At 50.3% G+C, this 12,149-nt stretch overlaps 1 protein-coding gene across 4 annotated transcripts in view; it reads right to left on the bottom strand.

The window, feature by feature from the left end:
• Positions 1–9,004: 9,004 nt before the first annotated feature.
• IRF8 (interferon regulatory factor 8) overlaps positions 9,005–12,149 on the bottom strand; it is an 18,552-nt gene continuing 15,407 nt past the window's right edge. For 3 of the 4 annotated variants that reach the window (XM_030470494.1, XM_030470493.1, XM_030470492.1), the window contains 3 exons: positions 11,624–12,010; positions 11,187–11,302; positions 9,005–10,110 (listed from right to left, as the gene is read on the bottom strand). In XM_030470494.1, coding sequence (XP_030326354.1) covers positions 9,934–10,110; positions 11,187–11,302; positions 11,624–12,010 — 680 coding nt within the window. In that variant the 3' untranslated portion in view covers positions 9,005–9,933. Of the gene's footprint in view, positions 10,111–10,325; positions 11,303–11,623; positions 12,011–12,149 lie in introns of all 4 variants that reach the window. The other variant, XR_003989204.1, reaches the window with a different exon arrangement.

Here is a 12,149-nt window from a genome sequence, read left to right as displayed (position 1 = left end):
GCTGTGCAGAAATGCTCTGAAGGCTGCAGTCATTGTTTCTATCTCACTTTAGAAATAGGCTGCTATAAGCTCTACTAGTTTCATAAAAAATTAGGGTGAAATCCTCAGTTTTCCACTCAAGAGCCAAAATTAAGAGGGAGGGCCAGAAAAGACACAGCCACGACCAACACAGCAACCGCTTTTGTCCAGCAGCTCTAACTGATGTTGTCACTTTACTAGAAACATGAAATGATTTCTGAACAAGGCAAAACCAAGGCAAGGTTTTGTTTTCACGCTTCTGTTTTCATACCAAAGACTGAAAACCTGCAGTATTAGACCCCTGCTTCGAACTGCAGTTTCAGACTCGTGGCCATAAAAGCTCTAGGCTAGGACGGGCACTAGTAAACCAGCCCAGGCTGATGCCTGCCTGTCTGCCTGCTACTCAAAACCCTCCAGCAATGATATCTCTTGTCTTTGTGGCTCATCCTTGGGGTGAGAATCTTCACCCAGAAAGACTGATAGGGGGAAAATCAAGCAGATGGGCTCCTCCATTCACAACCACCCTGGACCACATCTTCCAGTGCTTTTTCTAAACACCACAAACCATTCACCTCCTTGAAAACCAATTTCCCCTGAGCCATCACCACTATATGGTGATATATCTCTGTCTCTGCAGAGCCAGAGGAAGGGGATTCCATGGGGTGGCTGAGGGCTCTCACCGATCCTGCCCCACTTCACCCTATGGCTCACTTGGGGATTGATGTTCTTCCTGTGGGAGTTGCACACCGTGACTTTGACTGCCCGGCACAGCAACCTGTAAAGCCCCTTGGTTTCTCACAACCCACGGCGGGGCTATAATTACACCAGAATTTCCAGTCTCTTGTAGAGACCGAGAGTTTCCCACATCCACCCCAAGGGCACCCCAAGGCTGGGCACAACAGGTTCATTTTCCCCTGCTGTGCTTGGCCTCCTGCCTCCATGAAAGGAGTCTCAGCACAGTCACTTGCTGTGGCCAGGAAAGAGGAACCAATACAGCGCCGTGCGTTAGAGATGCTCTCAGGCTCATCAGGAGATTCCCCCTTTCCAGGGGTCACCAGTGGTGTTTTCTGCCCGATGGGGATAACTTTCTCTCTCCCCTCCCCTCCCTTCTCCACATAGTCCATCCCTTGGCCATCATTTCATAGCGGATGACCAACACGCCCTTGAGAAGGTTAAGAGCGTTAAAGGCATCCATGGAGTAGAGCTGTGCTGGGGACTATGAGCCACCACATTGCAGGCACAACTTGTGGTCCAGGCTGTCCCTCAGCCACTGGTTTTTGGGACCACAGCAAGATTCATCTGCCAGGCTTGCTCCTTCCTCTCTCAGGGATCTATTGACTCATGTTGGGTGGACATTTGGCAGGCTTTGGTATAGCAGATGTTCACTCTTCTCTGTTGACTTCCTTCCACCAGCTCCTCCTTTGCTCCATCAGTAACGAGTATTTCCCTACATCCATCCTCATCCCTCACCTTTTCAATCTGCTGCTTGGTGGTGAACACCACAGCCCACCTTCCCCACCTTCCCCACCACAAGGCTCCTTCCTTCGGGCTCTCCTTGCCCTTGCTGGTGACACCACAAGGACACATTTCCCACTGTTTTTTCCCTCCTTGTCTTAAGTGTAATCAAATGGTCCCTTTTCCACCTGAAAGTACCCCAGGAGACAGAGCCGTGAGGCTTTGCCCATCTCTCTGTGGAGCGGGTCCAGATCTCAGCAGCAAGCTGGGGAAGGAGGTTACAGTGGTGATGGGCATTTAGAGCAGAGAAAACCCCAGAGCAGGAACTTGGGTAGAAACAGCAAAGCAAAATGGCAAATTCTAAGTATTTGGTATTTTTATGAAAGAATAAAATAAACCCAGACTATCTTTTCTGGGGCAGAGAGGTAAAAACATAGAATGGTTTGGATTGGAAGGGACCTTAAACAAAGATCATCCAGTTCCAGCTCCCCTGATATGGGCAGGGACACCTTCCAGTAGACCAGGTTGCTCAAAGCCCCATCCAAGCATCTCCTGAAAGCTTGGATTTAACTCTACTAGGTTTTATTCTATGCTGTGCATTTACATCACTTAAATTCAAAGGCAAAAATAATAAAGATAGAAGCTCATAATTTTATTGATTCCGCAGCCTGATCCCCCTCTCTACTTTCTTGCTGGGAAGACGAGTTGCCTTTCGCACCCTGTGGACGTGTCCATGAGCCAGATTTATCTTGGGGAGAAGTGGTTACTTCTCAAGAGAAATACAGAACAGAAAGATCCATGCGAGGCAATCACTTGTTTCGAACCACCGTGCTGCTTCCACATACCTTGGTCCCCCCACCCCAGGCCTCCCCCAGGAGCTGCAGCACCCGGCTCATGGGGACCTGCTCTGCAAAAAAATGGGGAAATGCTGATTTTGGTAGGAACCTTGCCAGGAGCCTCAAGAAGTTTCGGGTCCCAGGGTGGATTTGCACAGGGTTTTCCTAAGGTGCAAGGCTAAGGAGGGAATTAGCATGGGAAGAGACCAGGGTTGAATGAGGAGAAGGGCATCCTTGGATTAACCAGTGGAGATGACTTCGCTGGCATGGAGAGACCAAGGGGACATTTCATGGCCTTTGGACATGGCCACTGCAGTGTGACATGGATGGAGCTCTAGCTCTAGTGCGCCAAGGCATCTGATTTCAAGGAAATGTGTGTTTTCTTTATGGTCTCTGTGAGCAAATAGGTTATTACTCGATTACAGCTCATTTCTGAGCTGGAGCTCAACACCAAGCTAGGAGGTAGATGCAATCCCTGATCACAGCCAAATCCAAGCACCGCATTCACACCAGCAAAAGGCCAAAACTGTTGTTTAAAGGACATCACTGACCTCCACATGCAGGTCTGCTCCACACACCTCTCTCAGTCCAAATCATAGAATCATAGAATGGTTTGGGTCGGAAAGGACCTTACGATCATCCAGTTCCAACCCCCTGCCATGGGTAGGGTTGCCTCACGAGATCATGTCGCTCAAGCCCCATCCAACCTGGCCTTGAACACTGCCAGGGATGGAGCATTCACCACTTCTCTGGGCACCCTGTGCCAGCGCCTCAGCACCCTCACAGTAAAGAACTTCTTCCTTAGATCTAACCTGAATCTCCCCTATTTAAGTTTAAACCCATCACCTATTGCTAGGTCCTGCCAACATCTGCATGGCACAGCCACCACATGCAGCACTCAGCTTGCAAACAGAAGTCCCATCCACATGCTTCGGTCTTCTTTGCTATGGAGACGGTCACTGCCATCTGCTCTCCCTCAACCTCGAGTTACAGGCTATGGAGGTTTTTATGGCAGCTGAGCTCACAGTTTGGCTCAGCAGGACTCACTCTTGCAGCAGAACAGAGCTGGATTCACAGCAGCAGCTCCCACACCCAGGCACTGTGTCCAGCACTTCTTTTCTTGGCTCTCTGCAGTGCAGATGCAGGAAATGATTTGGGGCAAAACTCCCTTTGAAGCCCAGCAGAAGATGAACCATGAACTGTAGCTCACTGGAGATTGATATTATTGAAATCCATAGCCTACTCGCTCCAGAATTCAAAAACATGGATTGTGAGGCACTGGCACAGGGTGCCCGGAGAAGCTGTGGCTGCCCCATCCCTGGCAGTGTTCAAGGCCGGGTTGGACACAGGGGCTTGGAGCAACCTGCTCTAGTGGAAGGTGTCCCTGCCCGTGGCAGGGCATTGGAACTGGATGAGCTTTAAGGTCCCTTCCAACCCAAACTAGTCTGGGATTGTATGATTTGTGGTTCTCTGTAAAACATTCAGCACAGGTAAAGAAAGCTTTACATAAGACACATGAATTATACTTTCCGTACAAGCTGGAGCAACTTTTCTGAGCACTCAGATACTCTCACACATTGGGGAAGGAGAAAAAAAAGGAGGGAAAGGAATGATTCTCTGGCTTGGAGTGGTTTATTAACTGCCACATTACAAAGATCTCTTTGTGCAACAGCCCGAAATGCCTTTTCCTTCTTCCCATCTTCATGAGTGTTCTAGGGCTGGGTCAAAGTTCTTCCATGTTACTCTTCTGAAGTGCAGCAAAGGCCCGGATTACCTGGTACACACAAACTATCTGACTGTATTTAATGGTTCCAGACACTTTGATGCATCAGTGTGTTTGCGTTATTGCAAGCAAATCACACGCACTAAAAATATGCTCAGAGCAGGACACAACATCTAGGTGCATGCAAACTGGAGGGGAAGGGAGGGGATATCAGCCTGGACCTCAGTTTCACAGACTTGGTCTCATAACAAACCCAAAGCTCTGGCAAATCAAAACAAGCATCGCCCTGTTTCTTCTCATCTCTGTGTATTTTTGCAGCTGTGGCTTGGGTGGAGCCTGTCTTCCTGACCTTGTGCTTTGTGCTATGGCAAAGACTTGCAGGAGGAAAGGGTCATCTGTCAAAATGGATGCAAGGAAATAAGTAGCTGTCACGCTTGCTGGAGCTTGGGATCTCCTTTTCCTCTGCGTGAGACCTTTCTGCAGCCAAATCTAGCTGGAGGAAACACAGGCTGGCTGCCTCGCCAGGCTCAGACCCTGCAGCTTCAGCATCCTCATCCTCAGCTCATCCCACAGCCCTCTCTCCCTTCTTTTGGGACAGTCCTGGTGGAGCTGAGATGCCCAAAGCTGATAACGTTCCTTTGGACTATCCCTCCCCTCCCATTGCCTGCTCAGGTTTGACTTCAAGAGTGCTGTGGTTTGACACATGAACCAAGCCATGGCCATGTAGGTGAGCCTCCAAAGCAAGCATGAATTGGGAGTGCTTATTGAGCAGTCACACCATGGCGCACATCCTTTGAGGTCCACCAAAGACAGCTCTAGGTGTGTTGTCCTGCCAGGCTTCCTTCATAAGGAACATCACTGATGTGTCCTTGATGATCAGACTACCCAAGGGGGCACAAACACTTTGGAGATAAGCCCCTATACCTCTCTCCTGCCTTCCCAAAGGCAAGGGAGGAGATGTCCTGCTGGTGGTGACCATGCAAAGGAGGTTGCTTCCCATATTACAACATGCTCACAGGAAGAGCCCAGAGATGCTCGCCGTGGACAGGCTGCTGTGCTGAAATGGGGCATTGAGCAATCAATGCTGGAAAGCCTGGTGTCTAGAAATAAAAAGTGACTGTTTGTTTTCTAACGCCTATGGGGGCCAAGCAGCAGCAGGTTGGAGGAAGCAGCTGTAGCTGGTGTATGTTGTATTCCTGAGCAGTTCAACTGTGAGCTGGGACCTGTGGTCATCTCTCTGTGCAGAACACTCGGCCCCCAGAGATGGATGGAGGTATCTGCAGAGCTTTTCCTCTTTCTCCAGGTTGAGATGGGCTAAATATTAGTAGCTTTAGCTGGACCAAACCTCGCCTTCCTTCTCTCCAGCCCAGCAAGCTTTTCTCCATGCACATTTGTCACCAGGTAACTCCTCACATTGTATTTCAAGCGTGTAGGAGGGATGGGTAGAAGCTGGTTGTCCTCATAGGCACTGGATTCTGCTCCTGAAGCCACACTCAGTGATCCTTTTTGCATTTGTTGAAGGGCATGTCATGAGAAACTACTGAAGCACATTATGAACAGGACTGATGCAGGGTATAACCAGGCTCATTTTCTCCCAAGGACAATGCTTCACTAACTGCCTTGAGTCATGACAAACCTCAGAAGTAAGGTTGGCTTTGAACTCAAATCACACCCCAAATCAGTGAGCAAAACGTCAGGTGGGGGCTGCAGTATTTATCACATCCTTAGCAGCACCCAGAAATCAAAGCGTTCCATTGACGCCATGGAGTAGATATCTTTATGTTGAAAGACCTTAGAGAAGGGATCAATAGAAAATACCCCCATGTTGTCTGTCCTGGTCCACCCTTCTCTGCTGGCTGATACAAGGATTGGGTAAGCACACTGCTCCTTCCCAAACATGCTTGAGGAGAACCATGTATCTCCTGCAAGTAAAGGTCACTCTTCCTCCATGGAAACCAAGATCCTCCCTCATTCCCATGTGAAACTTTTGCTCTGCCCTCCTGCTCCTGAAGGCAGGAGTTTATTATGGGTATCTCCCAAAAAGTACCTTCCCATGTCCGCAGGGATTGCAGCCCTATCCAGAGGGGCAGGACTGGGTACCTGGGTTGGCCTCGCCAGAAAGCAAGGAAATATCTCTGCATCAGGCAGGAGTTTAATGGTGGTGCTGCTCCAACTCAAATACATGCTCAAGGTGTAGGAAACCACATTTGGACAAGCAGCATGCATTCTGGGCAGAACAGCCTTTGAGCTTCTCATCCATGCTACCCACAGTCTTACTACATTGGTGAGGATCATTCAGTGGAGAGGATGCAGCCTGTGCCACAGATGCTATGTGTATCCCCAGGATTTGGGGACAGGAGCCTCATATGAAGACACGGGCCACTGTTCAGACTTGCTGACAGTCACTGGCTGTTGAAGAAGTGATGAAGAAGTCATTGATGAAGAAGTGCTGACACCAGGCACAAGGTTTCACTTCAGTGAGGTGGTAGAGAAGAACCCAAGTGAACAGAAACCAATGAAAGTGAATCCCAGTCACCCAAAACCACTGAGACTTGACACAGATGCACCAGCAGCTCACCCGGGGCCAGGCGAGGTGCAGGGATGGGGTCAGGATGCTCCCAGGCACCACCAGCACCAGATCCCCAGCCAAGATGATGGGGACAGCAGCGTCCTGCCTGCCTGGGCAAGGAAAAGCATAAGAGGTGGAGAAATTCCCCCTGGCTTTGACAGAGTCTGGGCCAGAGCATCCATCTGTGCAATCTGGCACAGTTGCCTCAAACCTGCTCCTGTCTGAGTATCTAGTCCTTTGTGAGTAAGCATCAGCCTTGAAGGCTTCTCTCATGCTGGAAATCCAGCTTGGGCCAGGCATTAAGCACTGCAAGTCCTACCTGAGCCCTGAGCAAACAAGGGGACTCCTGCCCAAAGTCATGCACCTCACTGTGTTATCCTTCCTGCATCCCACCTCTGCCACATGATGCTGTGCCACGGTTTCCTTCCCATTCCCTCCACAACCGCCAGTTGTCTCCTCTTGGACATGGCTTGGATGCTGTGTGGGACGGGAGCTGTGCTGCTGGTTTTATGGAGCGAGGCACAGAAGGGACCCAGGCTGAGCTCTGGGACACAATGGTAACACTGAAAATAAACAGTGCAGCCGCATCCAACAGGAGGTACCTGCGCTCCCTGCTGCTTCTTCGTGGTCTTGGGGTGGAAATCGAAAGAGCCCTGAGGACAGAGCAGGTGGCTCCACACGAGCTCAGGATGGTGGTTTCTGAGGAAGAACTTGCACCAGCACGTGTGGGGAAACCACAAGCGGCATTTATGGTGTCCCAGCCTGAGCCCATCATGCGCTTCACAAGTGGGCATGTGTTATTCCAGCACAGACCGCAGTGGGTCCTTGTTCCCACTGCACCCTGCCAAGCATCTTAGCCATGGTAGGGTGAGTCTTTCTCATGCTCTGAGGGAGCACCAAGGACTGGGACAGGGTTAAACCCCATGGTAGACACTGTGATGGTCCTCAGGAGCAGGGAAAGGCTGGGAGTGAATGTTGATGGTGCAACTAAAAGCTGCCATCTCCATCTCGGTGACCAAGCATCCTATAAGAGTTTACAGGAGTTGGGCACTTATTGCCCTTAGAATCCTGGTACATCCTCCGAAATCTTGGTCTGCACCTCTCTGCTCACAAGCACAAAACCATGCGCTGTAATGCCTGTAATGGACATGCACAAAGGCACAGGCAGGACTACAAGCATCCCACCAACATTTTGGGACACAGAGCACATATTAGCTGTAGCACAGGGTGCTCACTGCATAAATACCTTGTGATGCAGGGCCCCCCTTAATCCTAATGTATAACCATAAAGTTTCAGCTGGGTCTCCCATTTCAGAGCACCTTTTAGTTGCTGTAAATGGTGTGTCTCACTGTGTACCTACTGCTCTTTGGGACTGTAACCTCAGGGGCTTACTCTGGAGGGATGCAGGGGGGTCAGCTCCAAGGCCCGCAAGAGCCTTAGAGTCTTCATTGGGAAGACTGAGTTGCTCACCCCAACCTGCTTGGCAACCCTGCAGACAGAACAGCCTCCTGCCAGAAGTGAGCTTACGTCAACTTATCCCAAGTCACGATGTGTAAAAGTCAACTTAAATGTGCCCTCACCACACACTCACACTTGGGAAGGTCTCACCCAAGCAGGGAGGACAGCTTTGCATCCATCTCCTAAGGAACTGCCTTCACAAGTGCCTATATCCCCCAGTATCTTGGGTACCAGGGTCACCCCATGAGGACTGGTACCTCCCTGCCTGCACCCTTTAGCAAGGCTAACCCAGAGCAGATGGCACAGCCTGCTATGGGGAAGGAGCCAGAGTTCATGTTTGTCCTTTGCAGGGGGCAAGGGGACACATCAAACATGGTCCTCACACCCCTTCCAGAGCCTCTTGATGTGTTGCCGCTAACACAGCCTTGATGTGAAGGCAAGTGAGGGTGCAGATGCTCTGCCTCTGCTGCTGCAACATTGACTCCATTCTACAAAGGTATGACTCCCTTTTTGCTCTTGGTTCTCCCCAAACACCACCTTCCTCACTAAACCAGGCCTTGTGAGAAAGCTGGATGGAAAGGACCATGGGGAAATGCTCAAGCAGGCAATAACGGGAGAAGAACCATAAATAACTGTCTCCACCCCATGACCCAGCTCAGTGCTGTGGAAGATGAGCAGGGATCCATCCTCACACCCCTGCAATGAAGGCTCTTCAAGCAACACCCTTTTCCTCCCTCCACTGCATCACAGCGTTTCGGCTCCTTTCCCTCCTGCCCCAGAGATGGAGCCAGGTAGTTATGGAGTAAGACAGAGGTGACAGCAAAAGCTTAACACAGACCCCACCATAGGGAAGATCAGGGCAGGAGCAAGTCAGAGATACCAGACTCCCCTGATCAGATTTGAGCTCCCACTCATCACAACCAAGAACCACACTGCAAAAGAAATACAAAATATAGCACTTTAATTGCAGGGGGATAAAAAAATACAAAAAATTCAATAAACCTCAGGCATAAAATAAATAGGCAGCTTTGTAGCACGCACACATGTGCAGTCCTGGTTTGTGTCAGCTGCATGAACATGCTTTGTGTCAACCCACAAAGGATGTTAATGAGGATTTACACATGGGTGCCACTGCCTGGTCATGCTTGGGAGAGACCAACACATGCATTTGGGAGGGTGAAGCCAAACCATTCACACTACGCTGTGATCTTGAAAATAAAAGATATATAATATTTATATAAACTCTCTGGTTAGGAAAAATTAAGATTCCTAAATTCTTCTATTCAACATTTACATATATAATCTCTGCATTTCCAAATTTCAAAATACTTTGGCATTACAGATTGCAAAAATAAAGAGGGATTTGAGAAGGTTCTCCTTGGAAGGCATACCCTGGCTTCTATCAGCACGAGTCTTTGGGAGGAAAAAAGCCTACATTTAAGCATATTAAGACTTTTCCAAGAGCTATCCCCTATAAAATTGCTATTCTTAGCAAGGCCTGAGCTGCAGACCACTGGAGCAGGGCGTTATAGCTGTTAATTTCTGGATCTGCTTGACTGGCCATGAACAAAGACAACACAAAGCAAAGCCAACCCTGGCCCAGACACTCCCTCCTCCCCCTGCCATTAGCTATAGGCAACAGTACTGGGACTACCCTGCTGGGTACAAGTCATTTGTATCAGTGAAGATCATGCTGGCAGGATGGACGCTGAGCATCCAACCTACTGTCTCACAGCAATTTTTACTGCTGTATTTATAGACTCTGGACTGGAAACAGCAAAGGACAAAAGCCAATTTTCCAGAAGGGGAATTTAGGCACTAAGAGGACCAATCTGGGCCTAGATCACCACATAACGACTGCAAAGAAGGAGGCTCAGACAGCAATCTGCTGGTTTTCTCTGAAGAGCGGCCGCTGGTGTGTCGCACAGATGTCCTGGAAGATCCTGTACACTTGGTCATGCTGCGTCTCATCAGCTATGGGGAGCATGGGGCTGCTGCTGCAGGTCTTCCCAGCCTCCTCCACCACCTGCCTGACACACAGCTGCTCCACCTGCACAAGAAGAAGTCACAAAGACCACAAGACAGACGCTGAATGAAGAGGAACCTCTCTGGGCATCTCCCACTGATGCCATCCACCCGCACCAGCCCAAGCAGTAGGGTGTGGGGTGGGAGAGATACAGCAGAGCCATTCTGCCACCAGACATGGGTATCCAGGTCCAGCCAGGCCAACAGGTCCAATTCCACAAGCCACCTTGGCACAAGTACCTCTAGAATAGGAGCAGTCACAAGAGCTCCTCTCCCAGCAGAGCTATAGGGAGGTAGGACACAGCACATGCAAAGTGCTGGTGCAGACACACAAAGCAGGAGGTGGTGACCAGGGCAGAAAGTTGTGCAGGAGGCACAGGACCAGTCTCTGAACTTGTGAAATCAGGACCTCACAGACTTGGTGGGTCTGTTTGCTCAAGGGCAGATGCAGCACCCTCCCTGTGCCCCCCTGCCATGTCCCTGCTGCCACAGCCTTGTTGGCCCAAGGGGAACCCAATACTGGGTGCAGGCTCCAGAAACAACCTTGTCATTGCCCCAAGGCTTTGACATCCAGGATTGTTCCAGCTTCTCCAGGGAGAACTATCTGGCAAGAGCCATGGGGACTGCCCCTCTCATCCCATCTCCTCCTTCACCCTACTGAAGGTTTCCCAACCCCACTGCTGTCCACCATGTCTGTTGGCTGTTCAGCTTGAAGCTTTCCCTTAACTCAACCATGCCAGGGTTCTATTCTACCATTTCCCCAATGGGAGGGCAGAGGTCCCAGTGCCAAAAGGCAGGAACAGAAGGAAGAGAACAGATTTCCTAGCACTCTAAAGAAAGGTTTTTCTATTTGGGAGCTTTGTTTGCAAACAAGATCTACCCAGATCAAGGAGTCTGACAAGCAACAGCCCAAGCACCTCTCAGGAGGTTGTGGATATGCACATACTCATGCCACACCACCCGATCAATTCAGGCACCCAAATGACCCATGGGTCTGGGGGATGAAGCTAGACCCCTACTTTTGGAAGGGAAAAAAGGGCAATATGGTCCAGACAAGGTGGGAAATCAAGCATCAAAGCTCCAAAGGGCAGCCCTCCATACCTGGACAAGGATGAGCTTACACCTCAGCGGCACTGCATCTGGGAACTCCTCTCCGAAGCACAGCATGACTCTGCTGTCCGGGAAGCGGCCCTGGTTGTTGTAATACTGCTGCAGCTCTGCGAGGAGAGAGGAACAGTTGGAAGCTGTCTGCCAGCCTTTGCTACACAGCTCTGGGACCAAGCACCCTGCCATAGAAGAAAGCTGCGGGCTCAAGAGAAGCTGCTTTGTTGTGCAAAGCCTCCAATCGGGATGCATTTGCCAAGTGACACAAAACACCAGGTTATTCCTTCCTAGATCTCGTAGCATCAGCTACTCATCCAGAACACTTGGGTAACCCATCAGTGATGGGCAGGGATGACTTCGAAGTGCTCCAAGGCCAAAGGGCTCTACCCTTCCAACCCTCCTGAGTGGATAAAGATGGGAATGCTCCTACAAACCTCTGAAGAATGAGTTGGTATCAAATATCTTCACCACTTCATCCCGGTCCAGCTTGTTGGGCCTGTCCTTGTAGACCATGGTGTTCCCGCTCCAGAAGACCCTTCCCTGGCACAGCCTCTTGATGAAGATGCCCTGCTTGTTGCTGTGCAGTAGGACACCCCTCTCCAAGTGCCCAAAGAGCTTCTTGGTGATCTGCTTCTGGCGGTCATTCTGGATGGCATCAGCAGAAGGGAACCGCACGTGCTCCAGGGCATCCGGGGCATAGAGCTTCTCACCATGGCTGGAGGGCTGGCTGAGCGAGAGCCGGCAGCCCTCGCTGCACGACGTGGTGATGTGCCCCACCAGCCTCCCACCGTAGAAGAAGCTGATCACCATCTGGGAATAACCTGGGGAATGATGGGGATAGGCAAGACCATCAGGGGAAGACAAACCCTGCCTGCTCTTCACTGCAATGCACAAATCCCGTGAGAGCAGCAGAATTTCACAGGAACAAATCTCACTTGATGAAGATCTTCTACTTAGAAT

The sequence above is a fragment of the Strigops habroptila genome, chromosome Z (genome assembly GCF_004027225.2).
Source record: "Strigops habroptila isolate Jane chromosome Z, bStrHab1.2.pri, whole genome shotgun sequence".
Classification (NCBI taxonomy): domain Eukaryota; kingdom Metazoa; phylum Chordata; class Aves; order Psittaciformes; family Psittacidae; genus Strigops; species Strigops habroptila.
This window is presented reverse-complemented; position numbering and strand designations above follow the sequence as displayed.